Source organism: Notothenia rossii (assembly GCF_949606895.1).
Source record: "Notothenia rossii genome assembly, chromosome: 2".
Taxonomy (NCBI): Eukaryota; Metazoa; Chordata; class Actinopteri; order Perciformes; family Nototheniidae; genus Notothenia; species Notothenia rossii.
Genome location: NC_136904.1, coordinates 60,094,082 through 60,114,427, shown reverse-complemented (window position 1 = coordinate 60,114,427; position 20,346 = coordinate 60,094,082). Strand labels below are relative to the sequence as shown.

The following is a 20,346-nucleotide window of genomic DNA, read 5'->3' as shown; positions in this document are numbered from 1 at the left end:
TAACAAATAATAATGACTGGTAATGAATATAATTCTAGTGATCCGAGGGGCTTCTCAACACAGAGGGCTGTTCTGTGGATTAAAGTGACTCATGTGCTGGGATGAATTGATGAGACATTATTGGCCTTTAAGGGGGCTGTAAAAGGCAGTGATCGTTCGGTCAGCTGCACTTGAGATGGAGGGAAAAGAGGGAGAGATGGCCGCTAACATTCATGTGTAGAGCCCTTCACTGAGCCTGTCTCTTTGCTTTGGCATGGGGACGGCCAGGACAAACATGCTTGTTTTAGCGCCTGTTGTATCCCCCCCCTCGAGGCATCCTGCTCACTCTCCCTCAAGTGTGTGAGGTTAAATAGGCTCACATCATATCTGGGTTGGGGCTGCACATTCACGCCCTCCTGCTTCCCCCTCTTTACACTAGAGCAGGCATGAGTGGGCACTCCAGTCCCAGAACAGAAACGGAGGTCAGGCCGGATCGTACTCCGGGTTGCACCAGAAGGCCTCTGAAAACACACGTCGTTGAGCAGCGGCGCAGAGCCTGATGTGCATTTAACAAGCCATTTTAAGGGCTGTACGGTAAAATAACTGACAAGCTCATTACAGGCCGATTGGCCTCATCAATCACCGCTCCCCTTCGTCTGGAACGCACAATTATAACAGATATAGGTAGTCTCTGGAATACTGTTTTTCCAAATCATGCAACACAGAAGCCACTGAAAGACTAAAACGTGGGTTAGTTAATGGCAATTATATTATTGCTTTCAACAAACCTAATACTATATATACGAAACTACTATAATACTATATTATATGAAATCTGTTAGAATAATACATTTAAGTAAATTCAATGTTTCAGTTTTTAGTGTATGCCGGTGCTTCTTTAATCCACGAAGCACAAGACCTCAGCCAGCTCCAATACCTCCAAATGGAGTACAGCTTAAACAGATCCCGTCTTGTATACAAGTGTGATGCATGGTGTGTCAGCACCAAGATCTTCCCATCACATTCTGGCCCAACTCTTCACACACTCCTTCACTCGCATACCGAGTCATCGGAAACCCAGTTTCCCCAAAGCATTTCAGCAGTAACCTCATCATTGTCTGTGGGCTCACAAAGGAACAATGGAGTTGGTGGCTCTGGGGTCTTCTGGATAAACCCTGCCCAGGTCACAGGAGGTCACTTCATTGTAGGAGGGGGGGATGGTTAAGCTAATTTCATTATCTCAACACAAGATAAACTCCTCGCAAAATGGAAAGTGTCAGTTTTTTTTTTTATCCCAACACTGTGAAAGTGTTTATCCACCTTGGCATCTCAGAGCCTGAGAAGTAAGGGGACGGCAGAAACCCATAAACAGCATTTTCCCGACAACATTACATGAACAATCATAATTCTTAGAAATAATTCATTGTTAAAATAATTGGTGTTTATTTTAGGACAATCAATTAATCCACATTAATTCAGTCTTCAAGAGGTCCATAACACTTCTCCAAGAAGAGGGGCAGAAGTGGAATGCTAGACAATTCTTTCATTTTCAATTTTATTTTTGTATGACTTTTGAGTAGGTGAACACACTATTATCAATATCAAGACAATAAGCCATGTACACCATATTTGACATTGTAGGGCAGCTCAGCAGCTACGTGCTTAATATTCAGATTATGATACACATTATTCTGATTTTGATGAAGCCTTCTTTGTTTGTATTGATTTGAATTGGCTTCCATGTTGACACTATTTGTGTTTTTTCATTCAGTCTTAATGAATGAATAATGAAGCTAGAACGAGCTGGAGTTGTTCTTGTAACAAACTGACTGTAATACTGAAGTTCCAGGATATGGTCATCAAGGACTGTGATATATAGCAGTACAGTCCTGTCTGTTCCCAAGTGTTAGTTGACATATAAGCCAAGTTTAAGACATTTTGGTCTCTATCAAATCCTGATGGGTCTTTGTTTTATTCAATTGGCAACTGAGAAGGATAGTATGTTGGAATACGAGAGATGCATGCTTTCCATGGCTTCTCTGGTGAAATCCCTGAGATGTTAGCTCATCAGAGTAAGGCCATAAGGAGCAGGATCACAATATCCCCTCACTGTATCATTAACACTTCCTCGTCACACATGAAACACATTTTTCTCTGTGACTATGAGCTTTGGAGATAGATTCGCATACAATGGGGTATTGTCTGCCATGTTTGCCGCGGGCTTTAATCTGATGCAGAGGCAGCGATGGGGTCCATGCAGAGGCCTCTGACAACATAATGCAGCCAACGGAGGAACGAGGGGAGGAGGTGGGGTATGTTTGTGTTGGTAGGGGAGAGGGTAAGGACTTTGTAAGTTATGATTTACACTAGGCCCTCCCATAGCTACAAAGTGCACGCAGCCTCAAGGGCAGGGCGGTTGGACTCCTTTTTTCATACGTTTCCATATGATGGGAGATATTAGATTCCAAATTGTGCTGACTCAGTGCCAGGCCACAGTCTCCTCTCAGATAGAAGCCGGAGACGAGAGACGGAGAGTTTGGATACAGAGACATGTGGTTGTCTTTAGCGAGAAGCTACGCAACTGTTCCCCTCCTCCCTCTCAACATGTCTCCTCGCTCTGGCTCGGGGCCAAAAGGAGGTTAGCTCATGTTTTGTAATCAGCTCATTAGAGAGAAAGTGGGATGAAAACCGCGCTGGTTACGTGCGGGGCTCAGCTGGCGGAGGGTTCTTTCTCATGCGAGGCTCGGTAATGTCGGCTGAACTCAGTGGTGTCAACAGGTGGTCACAGCACAGCAAAGCATTCCTGGGAGAAAGTTGGTGAAGACAGTGGAAAATCTACATACATGTCATTCTGATGTCTGCACGCATACACTGAAACATTGACTTTAACTAAGTGTATTATGTCAACTAGGGCTGCACGATATATCGTGTCGTGACGAAAATCGCGATATGCGCATGCGCGATATTCACATCGCAGGACGTGCGATATCAAGTAGGCAAATTAACTCAAACACGTCATGTTACAAAAATGTTGCTGCTTGCTACAAAAAGAAAACTCTCATGTCAGGGTTACTTGAGTGAGTGACAGCAATCAAATCTCCAAAGCACACAGACCCGGTGATTAAAGGTAAAAACACTGAATAAAGTAGTTTCATGTGTTTCTCCAGGGCAATTTCGGCGCTGCTAACCGAGCTAGCTCAGCTTGTTGCTCTGATAACTTAAGATCCAGACGTCCGTGACTAAAATCCTTCATCCGGTTGAATATAGTTAAAAAAATACCAATTGTATAGCATTAAAGTTCACGAAAGGATGGTTTGCGGACAAAAAAAACGTCCTTTTCTTTCATTCCTGTATTTTTTCATATCACAATATATATCGCAGGGGAAGAAAATATCGCAATGTCAGTTTTTTCCAATATCGTGCAGCCCTAATGTCAACAGATTTCACATAACTGTATTAGGTTAGTTGAAAGCAATTATATGAAATTCAACCTATTTAAACCTGATATTAATGTGTTCAACTAACCTATTACAGTTTGTGAAATCTGTTGACATAATAGTTTTAATTAAAGTCATCATTTCAGTTTTTTCCTTATAGGTTTTCTTTTTATGCACAGTAGGAACACTGACAAAAGCAACACTTGTGTTTACAAGGGTGTGTTATGTGTTTCTTGATTATTCACCTTGATCCATGTGTTAATGTGTCTGATTTACCTTAGACTGCTTCACTAAACCAGATCATTTAGAACTCACATTTAAAGAGGCCCTACATTGTTTTCACACATGAATGTCAGTTTATCACTTTGTACTTGGAGACAAACTGTGGTTAAGGAGTTTCAAATATGTTTCATATTGACTATAGGGTGTCATGAAAAAATATTGTTGGCTGCATGATGGGGATTGGATTTTTTTCCATATGGACACAACTTCAGTCTCCCTGCTACTTTAATTTTGACCATTCTGTTTTGCTTTTTGTGAACCGTCTCTGCGTCCTGCACTTCCATAAAGTTTACTAACTTTATGGAAGTGCAATAGTTTAATTGCAGAATAGTTCCACCTTAATGTGTGACTTTTTTGAAGAGATCTGCATCTCACTGGAACATCTAAACACAGCCATTTACTGTGTGTAATCTCAGCTGCCTCCTTTCTGTATCCCCTTGGTTTCCATGATCACCTTTAAAGGGTCTCAGTACAGCCAAACCAGAATTGAGTTACTAATTTGACAGGAACAAAAGAAACTGCAGCATAGTTATGTGAACAAATTCTAAAAAGGTGATAAAAACACACATTTTCAAGTTTGGCCAGCTTAGCGTGGACGTAATTAGTTACAATGACCACACGATCTCACCTGGTGACACCCTCTGACAGCTGGTACTGACACAAACATACACACAGCAAAGCCCCCCAACTTCAAGGGGAGTCCCCCTCCCGTCACAGAGGGTCTGAGATGTGACTTGGACGTAGCAGCAGCTGGCTGGTGGGGGCCAGCAGTACTCAGACGCTCAGACTGTGAACTCTCACATGCACTCCTCCTGGAGCGCTGAATTCACCGCAACAAAGTGGAAGTCGCACCACAGTGAAACCGGAGTGCAGCAAATGCCAACTTTGATTTGGCCCAATCTTTACTCACTGGCTTGTAGGCATATCCGCTGTGGTTCTGCATACACACCGACACACCGACACCGACACACCGACACACCGACACCGACACACACACACACACACACACACACACACACACACACACACACACACACACACACACACACACACACACACACACACACACACACACACACACACACACACACACACACACACACACACACACACACACACACACACACACACACACACACAGTTCTGCTTAAGTAGTTGTGAGCTTATTGACAGCTGAAGCGGTGGAGAGTGAGTGCTAACAACACATTTAGGATGAACGACCGAGTCCAAATGCTTCAGAGAGGAAGCTGGCTGGAGCCAGCAGCGTGCAATGTGGCTCCAGTGACAGCTGTGACTGTTACACACACACACACACACACACACACACACATACACACACACACACACACACACACACACACACACACACACACACACACACACACACACATTCACACACACACACACACACACACACACACACACACACACACACACACACACACACACACACACACACACACACACACCTCCATTACATGGTTACAGGGGCAGCTTAGTGTTCATTCATCTGTGAACCGCCGGCAATAAAATCATCACAGTTTTTGAACTGCGTTTTTATTATCAATGAAGCTGTCATTTCTTTAATTGCTAAATATTTTAAAGTATAACATTTTCCAGAGCCTAAGCTGACATGTATTGTTTGTTTTTAATGTACCATTAATGACTGCTGTTATAAGCAGCAAGTGTTCATGCCAAGTTAGCAACTAGACTTCAGGGGAAAACAGACTATAATATCCCAACAGCTATTGGACGGAGTGCTATGTCATTATGTCCAGACATGCATAGTGCCCAGAGGATGAACTTTGCCAGCTCATAGAGTCCTATTGTCAATCCGCAAATGTTGAGTACACCAAGGTTTTATGTTAGAGATGTACAGTACAGATCCCCAGCACATAGAAACGTCCTTAGGCTAACTTGCATATGTTGGGGAATTTGCCCAATTAGCATAAGTTGCATTAATTAGCATATGCACGCAGACAATAGTTTAAAAATGCCTGGCTGATTTGGACAATGTTGGAGTGGATTTGGGGTGTTAATTAGTATTAGAATCAATTTCTGACATTTCTGGATCGAAAAATTGCAATTTTTAGTCCCCTAAAACTCTGAAATTGACCCAAAATGTATAACAATCCAGCCCACTGGGTTAAAACTGCTATTTTTGATCCTGAAAATATCAGAAATTCATTCAACATCCTCAAGAACCCATTGACAACAACTTATGCCCATGGTACAAATTGCCCAACATATAGCATCCTGCAGTTTCTATGTGCTGGAGACCTGTATTATAACATAGATCTTTGGGGTACTCAACATTTTCCGGGTTCACACTGCTTGTGAGCAGAATATACTGCAATGTTGAGGTTTAAATCTTGTTTTTCTTTAGGGAACTGTCTCCACCACCTTTAAATGTGCATAAAAACGGGAAATCTCAAAATGCATTGGCTATCGCTGCTGGGGACGATTCAGCCACTGGGGTCAAAAGCCAATATTACTGTGGTTCTGGTGTAGCCCGGGTATATCTGAGCCAGGACTTCCTTTTCTGTTCCGTTGTTTACTTAGATTCATGTATTACGTTTTCTGTCACAGGATCTATCAACAAACAGGTCGAGCACTTCCTCCTGTCACCATATTGCCTGTTGAACATAATTAAAAAAAAATGTATTCCATTCTCTTGCATCAGATCTGTTCTTTCACTGTAGTATTTTGTATTCTTCCAAGACAAAAATCCATGTATTCCTCCCGCTTTGGCCGGGACTGCAGAGACCATGAGCTCCACATCTGTTTAATGTCGGTGAGGGAGACGCAGAGATCAACCACAGGATATTGCATTTACTAGCAGGAAAGGTCAGGTTCAGGGGTGGGGTAAGAACTCATCCACAGGGCTTTCCTCTGCTGTTTTAGATGCCTTTTGTATTACATCAGTTGTTAGTTGCTTATTATTCTCTATCTTCCGCAGTGCACTGGATGATTGGGTTTGGGTAAGGGATTCCAGTCCCCATGTCCATTGTAAAAGTTTGGAACGGATAAAGGCTTGCAAAAACAGGGAAAAGTGGAATGATACGGAGGCAATATGATTTAAAAAGCTTGAATTTACATGATTACAAACAAAATAGACATCTTGCTCTAGGTCAATATGATAACATCTGAATCACAGATTACATTTCCCTTAGTTATTGAGCCATGTGAAGCACTTACACAACCTGCTTACCGAAAACCTGCACCCGGGTTTGAGAAAGCTTATTGTGGCAATACACCTCTTCATGCTTCACTGAGCTGGATCTATACATGTGTGACAGCCTGTAGTGATGTTGTTTCAACCTCTGAATCAGACTAATGGCTAATGTGTTTCAGTCAGACCTCTCACAGTCTACTTCATGACCTTTCAGACCTTAGCTTTAAACCCTCACGAGGAGACGTTCCTCCACAGAGTGATTCACTCACAGAGAATGTGTCCTGTCCCAGTCTAAACTTGTCCTCTCCCACAGGTCTCTGAAACCTGCCGTCTCAGAGTATCGTCTGTCAACAAAAACATTCTCAGTCTGATAGGAACTACTTTTTCTGATGGAATCAAACTAATGTTTGTGTTTAGGCTGATTTTTTTGATTGTAAATGTATTTGAAAGTTTGAAGGTACAAAGCAAAACTCATTAAGAAAGACAATTTGCATCTAAAGGAAATCTTTCTGGGCTCATGGAAGAGCATATCGCTTGTGTTTCTAACTTTCATTGTGTTGACCACGATTCTCTGAAGGTCTTTGAACCTCCAATCATTTTGTTTTGGTCTCCTAAATATCTATATTTGTATGAGAGAGGGGGCTTGCTGAACATGCCGCTATTAAATATGAGTGTATGGTGTGAAAATGAACCTTTTTTACACCCTATTGTAAGATCTGGTGCCAGTTAACATTGAAGTCAATGGGCACTCCTGTCAGTGCAACATTTGCAGCTGAAATAGCTTGGATAGTGGATAATTTTTCATTATTTGTCTGTCCTTCCATTCAGAAAAAATATCGTTTAGCAAAGAATATGGAACACCAAAGTAATTGAGATGAAAGTGGTGAAGTTTAAAAAAGCGTCTCGATTAAACAGTATGGAAGAACTTTGGTGCCACAAATAACTTTGGAATAGGAAGACAATATTGTTACTGAAGCAGCTGTGAGAAAAAGAGCTGTGGCGTCTAAGGAAGGAATTATTTGGTAAGCTCGAGAACATTTAAGTTTAAATGAAAGGTTTATCATGAATCTGCCCCAGAGTACGAGAGTACATCCGGTCATGGAGGTTAGAGCTGGCCTTGTGAGGGGAAAAGCAGCTGTATTTGTATGAATTATGCAAGGAGCTCTCTGGAGCTGGATATAGTGAAGGTACAACAGGGAACAGGAAGTGTGTGTGGATTCTCCCGCCGCTCCTACACCTGTCCACCTGTAAATTCACTCTGACAGTTACCGCATTCCTCCGAGCGTATCAATGTTTTTAGCCTTTTTCCCATTTGGGTTGCAACTGGAGAGGGATAAAGGCTGTAGTGGGGTTTAGACTACATGGTTTTATATTACAGCTTAAATAAGTTTTCCATCTTAAAGGAAGACTTATTACTCAAGGAACAAGATATAATAAACCTTTATTATTCTTTGTAGTGAAATAATGTCATGTGTCAAAACAGCAACAGCAATCAGAATGAAACACAAGAGGTAAAGGTACGATTACAATCCATACAAATAAAGTATAGATACAAATAAGGATAAAATAAAACACTGGGTTGGTGGCTATAGTCATAGCCCTCAATTAAAATCATCCTATCCAGACTAGACAAGACAAGACAACTATCCCAGCCATTATTTGAGCCATATCACAAATTTGAAGCATTATTGACTCCAGAGGATAACTGCAGCAGTCCCTAACCCTGCAACAACCGAATCAAGTTAGTAACTCATTGACATATGACAACCTTGTAAAGGTTATGTGGCAAACTTGTCATTTTCCTATTTACACATAGCAGATACAGTACGCAGCTACATAAGCAGTTGTTTACCATCTGGAACAAACAAATATACCCGCTCTTCTTTTAGCTCAGTGTTTGTCTGAAGACAATATATTCAGCTGCCTTTTTGTCATTTTATTTATACAAAAACATTTCTAGTTGTTGGAGGTGGAGCTAATTTCCATGACTGTTACATGTAAAAAAAAACATCAATTATTCGTTAGCACTATTGCTACAAAGCGGTAACATAACATCTGCAATGCAACCAGCAATTATAACTGACAATAAACAGGGTTTATTTTAATATAAATACTATTGTTGGAAAACATGTCAGCCCAACAACAAATAGTTGCCAATTGTTATTGTTGATGTTATTTTAAACTTTTAATTTATCGTCTTAGTTCATTATAAGATGCACTTGATACGTCCAGTTCAAGCCTGTGATAAAGACTCAGAAATATGTAAAACAAAGCTCATTTTATCTGTTAATGCTTGTTATTTTAACCTGCATGAGTGCACCAGAAGTAACCTGAGCAGAGAGGTGCAGCAGACCTCACCTATCTCCTCTCTGGGTCTGCCAAGTGAGCAGAGTGTGGGACAGTGTGTGTGTGTGTGTGTGTGTGTGTGTGTGTGTGTGTGTGTGTGTGTGTGTGTGTGTGTGTGTGTGTGTGTGTGTGTGTGTGTGTGTGTGTGTGTGTGTGTGTGTGTGTGTGTGTGTGTGTGTGTGTGTGTGTGTGTGTGTGTGTGTGTGTGTGTGTGTGTGTGTGTGTGTGTGTGTGTGTGTGTGTGTGTGTGTGCTGCCAGGAAAGAGCCTACCAGCATAGGATCACATTGACTGAAAGATAGGAAGGAAGAAAGTAAGAAGAGCAGAGCCTGGAAATCTTCACGATGAGAGGGCCTCTTTTGATGTGTGTTTGCATTCCTTTCAGTGTTGGTGAAAGGGGAGCTGTTGAACGGTAGTGAAGGAGAGGAACACTTGAAACTGACCGAGGCGCTAAGAAAAACACACGCCAGGTCTCATAACAAAAGTCTGGGGTGGGGGGGGTGAGCTGAAGGTAAATGAACAGAGACAGGACGATGAGTTCAGAGAAGAACACGGATACTTTAAATGAGAGAAAATCAGATAATTGAATAACATAATCACGCATCTGAACTGTAACATCATTAGCCAAGTGATTATTCTGACTTTTAGTTTCAATATATAAGCATACTCTCATGAAAAACCTTCCCAACCGGGTGGTTCTGCTCTGGTTTCATCAGAGCTCCTTATGATTGAAGGCCTTGGCAGATGAAACATGCAGACACTTTCCTCATTACCTCAATGTTTTCCTGTGCCTCATGTGGTGAAGAGGCATGTCTGGGTGATGCATCAGAGCGAGGGCAAAGGAAATCAAGACGTACACACTCTTGTGCTATTTCCCAAACTGACTTTTTCTCCTACTTTTTTTTAGGTCTGAATGATAAAATATAAGCCAGAAGAAAGTCAGTTGTTAGCGCAGTTGGACTGAGTTCAATAGCAGCATTGGATAACTTATTGAATTTAAAGAGGCCCTATTATGCTTTTTGGGGTTTTCCCTCTCCTCTAGTGTGTTCTATAGGTTTTTGTGCATGTCAATGCAAAGGCTACAATCCCTGTGTCCCCTGCAGAGGGAGTTCTTCTCTGTAACAATTGTGCTTCTGTTTGCTAGCGCTTCCAACACATTGTACATGATAAGCTAAGGGGCGGGACATCTCTAAGCGGTTGACCAATCACAGCAGAGCCGGTCAGCTAACCAATCGGAGCAGACTGGGCTCTGGTTTCAGACGGAGGGTGAAAAGAGGTTCTGCAGCACAGGCATTATGAGAAAAACAGACAAGAGCTTTTTGAATATTAAAGCATGGAGACGTGTCACAGCAGAGACACTACATACTGATATACACCTGAAAATAAGCAAAGATATATTTCCTGGCATTTGTGTTTATTTTTATTTCAAATAAAACTCCTGCACTTGAAAAAGCAGACACACACAGCACAGATTTCTCACAAAACCTCATGTAAAATGTTTTTAGATAATTAATTAAAGGCAAAGACTGTTGTAAAAGGCAGAACACATCCAGTCGTGTGGCTGTGTGGCAGGAAGGAAGAAGAACAAAGCCGCCTCACTGTAAAACGTATGGTTAAGGTTTCGGATATGGTTAGTCTTACAAAAAAAGCAGCTTTGCAGTGAAATCAACTAAATAAATAATGTAAAGTAGTAATCTGTTCTGGGATGTTGCTGCTAGACAGACATTGCTTTGGGGTTTTGCTTTGCACTTCCCAGAAATCCTTTGGTAATCAGACAGTAAAGCCGATCCTGGGCGTCTTTCCCATATTTTAACGCTTTTTGAGGTCGGTTCAACATCACTTCCTGTGACAAGTCAACATTCCAGATGTGGAATTGTTCATGATGTAGCAAGATAAAGGTAAAGAGTAAAGAGTAAGGTAGGTAAAGAGTTGATATGACAGGCATGAAATTAGATGTAATTATGTTACATTGGAAATAATAAAGAATTGTCATTTAAGTCTTAGGAGTTTACTGAGTGTTTGCTCTAGATGTGGGTAAATCCTGCCCTGCTCTCAAGTCCCCAGTCTGTGGTCACATGGCACAAGAAGGTGGGGAAAGGAGAGGGTGTGGGGGGGGGAGGGACTTATCCTCTTCGTGCCACAACGGGCTGCCCAGCCAACCAGAAGATGAGAAAAGAAGTGCACCCTTGTTGTTTGTTCGCCTTTGGCCCCGCCATCTGTCCGCCTGGTTCCTGACACCTGTACCAGCCTGTCAGAGGGGGGCTTCCCTGTCATCGGGGCGGTCACCGGGCGGGGGGATCAGGGTGAAGTTGGGGCCACTTTTGAGAAATGAACTCAAATGAAGGAGCTTTAATAGGCGAAAGGAGACCAAATCTTATTCTTTTTAACAATTGTGTGACTTAGATCATTTTGAGAGAGGAGGCTTGCTGAACGTGTCGTTGTAAAATGAGTTCATGGTGTAAAAAATGTGGTGGAAATGTCCCTTTTTTTCATCCCCGTTGTAAATTCTGGTGAAAGTTAACTTTGGAGTCAATAGGGCAGCTTGAATTGCTAAGACACTTTGTTTTCTCTATTTTCATTCAAAAATAGCGTACAAAATATATTCTTGTTTGAGTGGTACATTTTGCAAAACCATTAAATACAGTATATTGTAATTCACAGAACATAGGAACACCAAAAGTAATTGAGATGATTTCCTCAATGAGCTGAACAGATTGAAGTTGGAAAGAAAGCTTCTAGATCAAACTGTATGGAAGAACCTTGATGCCAAAAATAACCTAAGAATAGGACGTTTGGTTTCACCAGCGCGGTTACTGGCTTCAGTGGCCTTCTGACACCATGCTATAAGAGACTTCTTAAATGTTCTTTGGAACATGTGTACACACTGGAAATCTGATATTGGACATAAATTAAAAAACAACATGAACAGCCGAATCTTAGTTCATAACAATAAAACCAAATTGCGCACTGAGGCCTGCAGAGTGAGCGCAGCCAGGTTTGAGATCCAAAAGTCCCCAAAGCTGCCCCCGCTGATTCTGTTTTTTTATTTCTAGGTAAATGACCCTTACAGGTGCTTGCACCCCAAACCCTCTCCTCATCAAAGTATTGGCTCGAGGTTCAGAGGCAATTGGAAAGCAAATAGTTGGCATGCTGTAAAAGCATGGAAACAGCTATTAATGCGGTGCCAGATGTTCATCAGACGCCGATGTTAAGGGGAGGATGCTCAGTCCTTTCTAAGGGAAAGAAGAACTGTGTTGCTGTGAGCTCTGGTGTGTTCATGAGCACATCTTATCTCTGCCAAGACGGTTCACTTCCTAAGGAGCCGCTCCTCTCACCAACTCTGAATAAGATAAAAGCCCATGAAAGAGCACATTAAATTCTATCACAAAGGTGATGTCAGAGTGACGGAGTTCTCCAACAGCAGACTCGAGACGTTCTGGCACCAGAAAAAAAGAAACAGATGCAGCCTAAACCTGTTAGTCACCCACCTTCTAATCGGCTTACATTGGCTGGGTGACAGGCGACTGGCACCTCCGGAGGGTCAGACATGGCTGCTAACACACACACGTCACAGCACAGGATGACATGTTGGATATCCACATGAAACCAAAAACAGCACTTCACACATTCGGCGGAGAGATCACTGAGCAATCACTTTTCCCTCTCAGTGATGGTATCATTCACAGCTCGTAATTACGTATTTCCATATTCTCATTCCATCTGGTGTTAGAGTTTGTACAAAGAGTGTGTTTTAATGTATTCGTTTTATGGCCTTTCTTGAAGCCAAAAATCATATTTGTTTTAACCTGACTCGAAAATTAATTTCCGCTTCTCTCAAAGGTGTTGTTTGTGTCCTTTGGGCAAAAATCTAGCCATAAACACTTTAGTTTTACAAGACTGGAGAATGCAGAAGTATTCAGTGAATTGTTTAATGAACTGACTTCCCGTAGCTTCCAACAGGTGTGAGGAGGGAACCGAAGCTTGTTTGAGATGCCCTAAAAGCATTCAGACGAACACAAAAACATTTTTTACACTTTTTTTACGAAAGAAGTCCCTTCCCTCGCACCTGTGAAACATTAAGCCCCCTCCTAGGATTATGTCCGTCGTGCCATAACGTCCTCTCAGCGCTCGGTAGACATTTTCTCGCCAGTTTCTGAAAGCAGGTGTTAAAGCGATGACCACGAGCTAGCAGGAGTGTGTGGAAGAACCCCCCCCCCCCCTCCAGGCCGGGCTCTTGTTTGTTCTCAGCAGAGGATGATCTTGTAGGTCCCACCAAGTCAAACAAGTGGCACGTTGCCAAGTCGTCGGCCTTTCACACAGACATGAGGAGGGATTGACACAGTATGGGCTGAGGGCCACTCACATCCACAATCAGAACAGAAGAGCACTGTGAAGTCATCAAACTGAGAAATCTGTGTGTGTGTTCAGGCCCGAACTGAGGAGTTACACTCACAGAATAAATACATATGCAACTCACACAGTAAACATTGTACATGACTTCAAGGAAGATGCGTTATGGTCTGCTATTTGAAACCGTTGATAAGCGTTTTTTATGTTATATTTTCAGCTAACAGCTAGCGTAAAATGAATTGTTTAACCTGGATCATTTCAGGAACGTTTTCAGAAAGGTTGCACATACCTATTTACCTTAGAATATAGGATAATGAAACCCCAAAAAACACGCTTTTTACAAAGACCAATGACAGGAACCCCTAAATAGTTATTATAATATTATATACATAAACCTTTAATAAAGTTTCTACTCAAATTAGTCAAAATCCCTCCAGTAGCTGTTAAAAAGCGTATTGTGGTGACTCTAGTTAACCATAATTCACTTTTGGGTCACAGTTCCTACACGGACCTTGTTTAGTGTAACACCGGAGATATACGTTGCCAAGCTAGAGCTAGCAACGCACTCTAACTTGACTCTCCTCACTGAGTACATGTCTGATACTACTATTGCTTGATGGAAAATAAAGAGTGGAAATTGGCTGTTGGTGGACATTAAAAATAAACGTTTAGTGGATGCCCTAACGTTTTCTTCTCTCGTGTGCACACTCGGCAGCGCAGCGTACGACGGGCTGTCGGGCTCGATGTCGGGGAAGGACATATTTCTCAGACTTTTGGCCGAGTTTCCTGATCTGTCGCTGCCCACTTTCTCCGCGCTCACCACCAAACATGGCGTGGAGCACCACGTCACCACTGAGGGGCCTCCAGTCTACGCCAGGGCCTGACGGTTGAACCCTTCTAAGCTAACTGTAGCGAGGGCAGAATTCGCAACCATGGAATGCCTGGGCATCGTCTGCCGCTCCAACAGCCCTTGGGCCTCTACTCTGCACGTTGTGCCCAAGCCGAACGGCGGTTTCCGCCCGTGCGGGGATTACCGCCGACTCAACGATGCCACTACAACTGACCGCTAACGGTGCCGCACATACAGGACTTTTCAGAGCATCTGGCCAGCACGAAGATTTTCTCCAAGGTGGACCTGGTGCGTGGATACCACCAAGTGCCCATGCACCCCCTGTACATTTCCAAAACGGCAGTAATAACGCCTTTTGGACTCTTTGAGTTCCTGCGGATGCCTTTTGGGCTCAAAAATGGCGCCCAGACATTCCAGCGCCTGATGGATTCGGTGCTGCGGGACCTGCCGTTCGTGTTCGTGTACCTGGACGACATCCTAGTCGCCAGCGTTTCAGTGGAGGAGCACCTGTCTCACCTCCGGGCCCTGTTCACGCGGCTCAGCGAACATGGATTGATCATCAACCCTGCAAAGTGCCAGTTCGGGGTGTCTGACATTAACTTCCTCGGGCACCGCGTCACCAAGGACGGTGCAACACCCCTGCCGGCGAAGGTGGAGGCTGTTGCGGCTTTTCCTCGCCCGCTTACAGCCCGGTCGCTGCGTGAGTTCCTGGGGATGGTGACTTTCTACCACTGTTTCATCCCCCGGGCCGCCCACATCATGCGGCCATTGTATGAGGCTCTGAAAGGCAAGACCCCCGTTCAGGCGATCGAGTGGACAGCAGAGGCGGAAGTCACTTTCACCGAAGTTAAAACCGCGCTGGCTCAAGCGGCTTTGCTGGCACACCCTTCATCCACGGCTCCCATCTCCATCACTACGGATGCTTCGGACTTCGCAGCTGGCGCGGTGCACGAACAGTGGCTGGACGGAGCTTGGCAACCGCTCGCCTTTTTCAGCAGGCAGCTGACGCCGAGGGAACGCAAGTACAGCGCTTTTGACCGGGAGCTCCTGGGTCTTTATTTGGCTGTGCGGCACTTCCGTTTTCTGTTGGAAGGCCGTGAGTTCACGGCGTTTGTAGACCACAAACCGCTCACCTTTGCCATGTCAAAGGTGGCGGAGCCTTGGTCGGCAAGTCAGCAGCGGCAGCTCTCCTACATTTCGGAGTTTACCACAGACATTAAACACGTGGCTGGCCAGTCGAACTTGGTTGCCGATTGCCTCTCCAGGGTCGTCATCGGAGCCGTCCAGCTGGGCCTGGATTATGCTCGTATGGCGGCGGACCAGGTCACAGACTCCGGCGTCCAGAGTCTGAAGACAGAGAGTGCTGGGCTGCGCCTGGAGGACGTGGTGTTCGGCGACGCGGGCATCACCCTTCTGTGCGACGTCTCTACGGGCCTGTCACGACCGGTCGTCCCCGCCAACTAGAGGCGTCCTGTTTTCGAGGCGGTGCATGGCTTGTCTCACCCTGGCGTTAAACCTTCGGTGCGCTTGGTGGCCGCGAAGTTTGTCTGGCGTGGGCTGAAAAAGGATGTAAGAGCTTGGGCCGGGGGGTGCGTGGCTTGCAAACGCGCTAAGGTGCACCGCCACACGAAGGCCCCTTTGGAGCGGTTCCTAGAGCCAGAGAGGAGATTTTATCATGTTAACATCGACCTGGTAGGTCCGTTGCCCTCCTCTCAGGGTTTTTCCTACCTCCTCACCATGGTGGATAGGACGACCCGTTGGCCAGAGGCGGTTCCTCTTGTGTCGACTTCAGCCGCTGACGTGGCTAGGGCTTTTATCGCGACGTGGGTGTGTCGTTTTGGCACTCCGTCAGACATTTCCTCGGACAGGGGCTCACAGTTCACTTCAGGGCTCTGAGGCTCAGTTGCAGACAGTTTGGGGGTCAAACTGCACAGGACTACCGCTTACCACCCCCAGGCTAACGGCCTCTGCGAGCGCCTCCATCGCTCTATGAAGGCGGCGCTCAAGGCCGGCCTTACGGACGGTAACTGGGTCGACAAGCTCCCCTGGGTGATGTTGGGCCTGAGGACCGCGTCTAAGGAGGATCTGCAGTGCTCCACGGCGGAGATGGTTTACGGTCAACCCCTGAGAGTCCCAGGGGAATTCCTACCCAAGGCAGCAGTTCCTTGGTCTCCTACGGCTCAACGGGTTTTCCTGCAAGATGCGGCGGAGGCTTTCGTTCCGGTTCCGACTTCTCAGCACGGCGCGCCGGGGTCTCAGGTGCCAGCTCGGCTGGACACGTTTTCATCCGCCACGACGTGCACAGGGGCCCCCTACAGCCCCCTTAAGATGGGCCTTTCCGGGTTTTGGAGCAGGGGACAAGCACCTGGTGGTCGACATGGGTGGCAAGACGGAGACCGTCTCGGTGGACCGGGTGAAGACTGCTCATTTGGACTTTGAGCAGCCGGTGGTGTTGGCCCGTCCACCACGACGGGGTCGCTCCCCTTCTTCGATTACCGCTACAGGTTTGAGTCCTTTGGTCCCGGTTCCCACTTTGCCGGGAACCGCACGTTCAGGAGTTTTTTTGCCTGCCCCCATACTCAGGAGTAGAGGGGGTCGACGTGTTGTTCCTCCCCGCCGCACGGACTTTGTTTATCTGTGAATTCTGGGGGGGCTTGTGTGGTGACTCTAGTTAACCATAATTCACTTTTGGGTCTTAGTTCCTACACGGACCTTGTTTAGTGTAACACCGGAGATATAGGTTGCCAAGCTAGAGCTAGCAACGCACTCTAACTTGACTCTCCTCACTGAGTACATCTCTGATACTACTATTGCTTGATGGAAAATAAAGAGTGGAAATCCATCTTAAATACTCCGCCTCCGACTCCTTCTTACTGGCACTACAGTATGTTTTTTTTTTTTAGGTTTAACTATCCCATAGACTAAGGTACATGAGTTTATGCCACCTTTTTGAAAACCTTCATGAAATTAGGTTTAATAATTAATTATTTTGGATATAACTAAACTAAGCATCCCCTTTCCTTTTTTTCAATGCTTTACCTTTTAACTTATTTTTCTTTTGCACTGTGACAGGCCAGATCAGATAGTTGACCTAACATTGTGTCCTGTTGCCTCCCCAGGACGGACAGTGAAGAGCAGCATGGAGACTTCAGCTCCAACAGCCACTGAGAAGAAGGAGTGTAAGGGGTCAGGTCTGGATGGAAGCAGCTTCTCAGAACTCCCAAAGAAGCCCTCGCCCACCACTCTGACCAGAGGTAAGCCCTTCTTCATTCACCTTGGAACTACATATCTAACACAGTGAAGACCAATGGAACTACACAGATGGTGATTGTAAATGCTACTACAGTAGCTCTCTTGCATCCTTCTGTTTGTCTGTGAGATCATGCACTCACTCACAGTGCAGTGAACTTAAACATTATGGCTACTTTAAGGAGCTGGGTTGCAAATGAGAGATAGACCAAAAGATGGGGCAGCATGTTTCAGAGATGTCAGGGAATGGATGATGAAAAAATGTTATAATGAGGTCGAAAGACCTTGTTCTCACCTCCCAAGTGTACATTTCATGAATTACTAAAGAAGGCTGGCACAGCAGTGGACGACATGGTGTATCAGAGTCCTCGGATAAAGGCTGGGCGGAGGGAAGCACCTTTGAAATGCTAAGAAGATGTGGCATGACATTGTGGCGTTAGCGGTATTTCTGCTTAATGATGGGCTTGGTGGCCTGCCACACGAGGAACCACGGGCAGTAATTGTTTGGGGATGCGGGGTGAGAAACTAGGACATATCAGTGCCCTCGCTGGCACCTCCACAAAGAGGCTGCAAGTTTTTCAAACCAGCTAGAAAAAATATTGTGCTTGCCATGACATTAATTATTAAGTCATTTACACTTATGACCATTGTGTGCAGTGGGGAACGAATTTTCATAACCTTGCAGCACTGAAAAAGAGTAGTCCGCACCCATCAGGGCCTATTTGTGCTTGTGAGGTACTACAGAGGTTGCATATTCCCCCTATGAAGGGGTCATAATTAAAAGATGAGCTCATGTTTTCATTAGTGAATGTGATGAAAACTCCTCGTAACGAGGAGGACCTCGCTGCATTCTCTGAGGTACCAGGGTTATAAATTACTAACGCCTGCTGGTGGACACTGAAAGCCCTCAGGAAGACCCTCTGTTCATCTGAGGGGCCGTGGCAGGAACATGCCATTCAAGTGCTTTTACTGTTTAATGAAGGGCCTGGTGGCCTGCCATGGCAAAGCTCACTTTGTCACACGGGGGAAGAGAAGAAGTAGGCCGTTAGGACGTCATTAGATCATTTTAATGCTCTGCTTTTGTTTTCATTTGATTATTCTGTCTTTTTTTTTGAATTGGTTCTTATATTAGTATGCATGTGGAAACATAAATGGGGCAAATGTGAATAAATAAAGTAGCTTCTTGGTAAGATGTCACAAACAGGCTAACTTAAAGGTCCTCTTTTATCTAGCTCTCTAGTATTTGAAATGGAATTCCAAAGTAGTCGAAAAACTCCACACTGCATTATCAGTTTTTTTTAAGTTTGAAAATGAAACCGCACTTTACAGTGTAACTTAAGCAGAAACATCCTGGGAACATCTTGTTCACCCTAATCCCTTGTGTCAGCTGGCCCTGATTCTCATAACTTGTTTCATGAGAGCTCACTTTGCTTGTGTTTCATAGAGAAATGCCTCGCCCTGTTAAACTTGTCTGTGCCTCTGAGTGTGGACATATAATGTGAGTGTGTCTGGACTCTAATGCAGAGTGTGCATCGGGGTCCGATGGGTAAGAAAGGTCCAGGGTACTGGCTCCAAAGGGCAGGTCGGGTTCAGTCCGTATGAGGGGAATCAGGCTTGTTTCTCAGGACCTTGTTAATGGTTTTAAATGCCCCCCCCATCTGTCTGGCAGCAAGGGGCCTGCTTCCACAGGCCCGGCCCCTGCAACCTGACTCCCAGCTTGGGGATTTACGAGTGTGTGTCGGGTCTGTGTCAGAGTAACATGTGTCCAGATTAGGTACCAGGACTGTAAAACATCTCATGATTTCAAAGGAATACCTGTGATTCATGTACACCCCCGCCCCCCCCTCCTCCCCACTTCACACCAAAGACCAGCATATGGATGCTCTGATGTGCTGTTAACTGAGGAAGAACAACGCCTTCAAACACACATCCTCCAACATGTTGTTTTACGGCCCTTGTTATATTCCGGGGAAGTTTGCCAAGGAGATTTTTTTCCATCATCCCTCACGGTGGTGTTGACTGTACGAGGCCAGTGGAGCAGACAAGCTCGCTAACATTCGTGATTATTTCTGCCTAAGCAGTGCGTTACGCTCATCTTTCTCAGAGCCGGCCGTAGCTTGCGAGTTCCGGACGCAGATTGATGTTCTTCAGCATCGGAAACACATTGTCCACAGATAATTATTCACAGTTTGATGTATGTAAGGAGGATGCCAATGAGAGGCACTACAGAAAAATGTCCTCAGCTTTGTCAACACTTGCCGTCCCACTTGTACTCAAACAAGAAAGCAGTATTAAATCACCCAACCTCAAGTTTTCCCCCGTGAGTGTTGTATAATTAGTTTAGCGGGGAGTGTCTCTGCGATAAGGAGCAGTATGTCACGGCCATCAGGGCGAAGTCTTACAGTGGAAAAATGCTGCTCCGAAATCAAGTAAAAATAATAATAAAAACAGAGTGTTTTCACTTGTAATAAGTGAAATGTTCTTGCTGAGATTTCTTTAAATAAAATGGGATATTCTTTTTTAACTATATATTACCACGATCAGTAAATGTTGGCTACAAAATAAGCCAGAAATGCTCCAAAGTTTTTGTTTTGTTAATGTTTTCAAGAGTCTTTGACTTCACAAGACACTTAAGATACATTGTCTAAAAACAAGGCCCTATATCTCACTGCATTGTTA

At 44.6% G+C, this 20,346-nt stretch overlaps 1 protein-coding gene across 2 annotated transcripts in view; it reads left to right on the top strand.

Annotated features, from left to right (window-relative positions):
- The window catches only part of gli2a (GLI family zinc finger 2a), a 117,811-nt gene that overhangs the window by 3,806 nt on the left and 93,659 nt on the right, over window positions 1–20,346 (top strand). For both annotated transcript variants that reach the window (XM_079666179.1, XM_079666178.1), the window contains exon 2: window positions 17,538–17,672. In XM_079666179.1, the coding sequence (XP_079522305.1) occupies window positions 17,558–17,672 (115 nt within the window). In that variant the 5' untranslated portion in view covers window positions 17,538–17,557. The remainder of the gene's footprint in view (window positions 1–17,537; window positions 17,673–20,346) is intronic.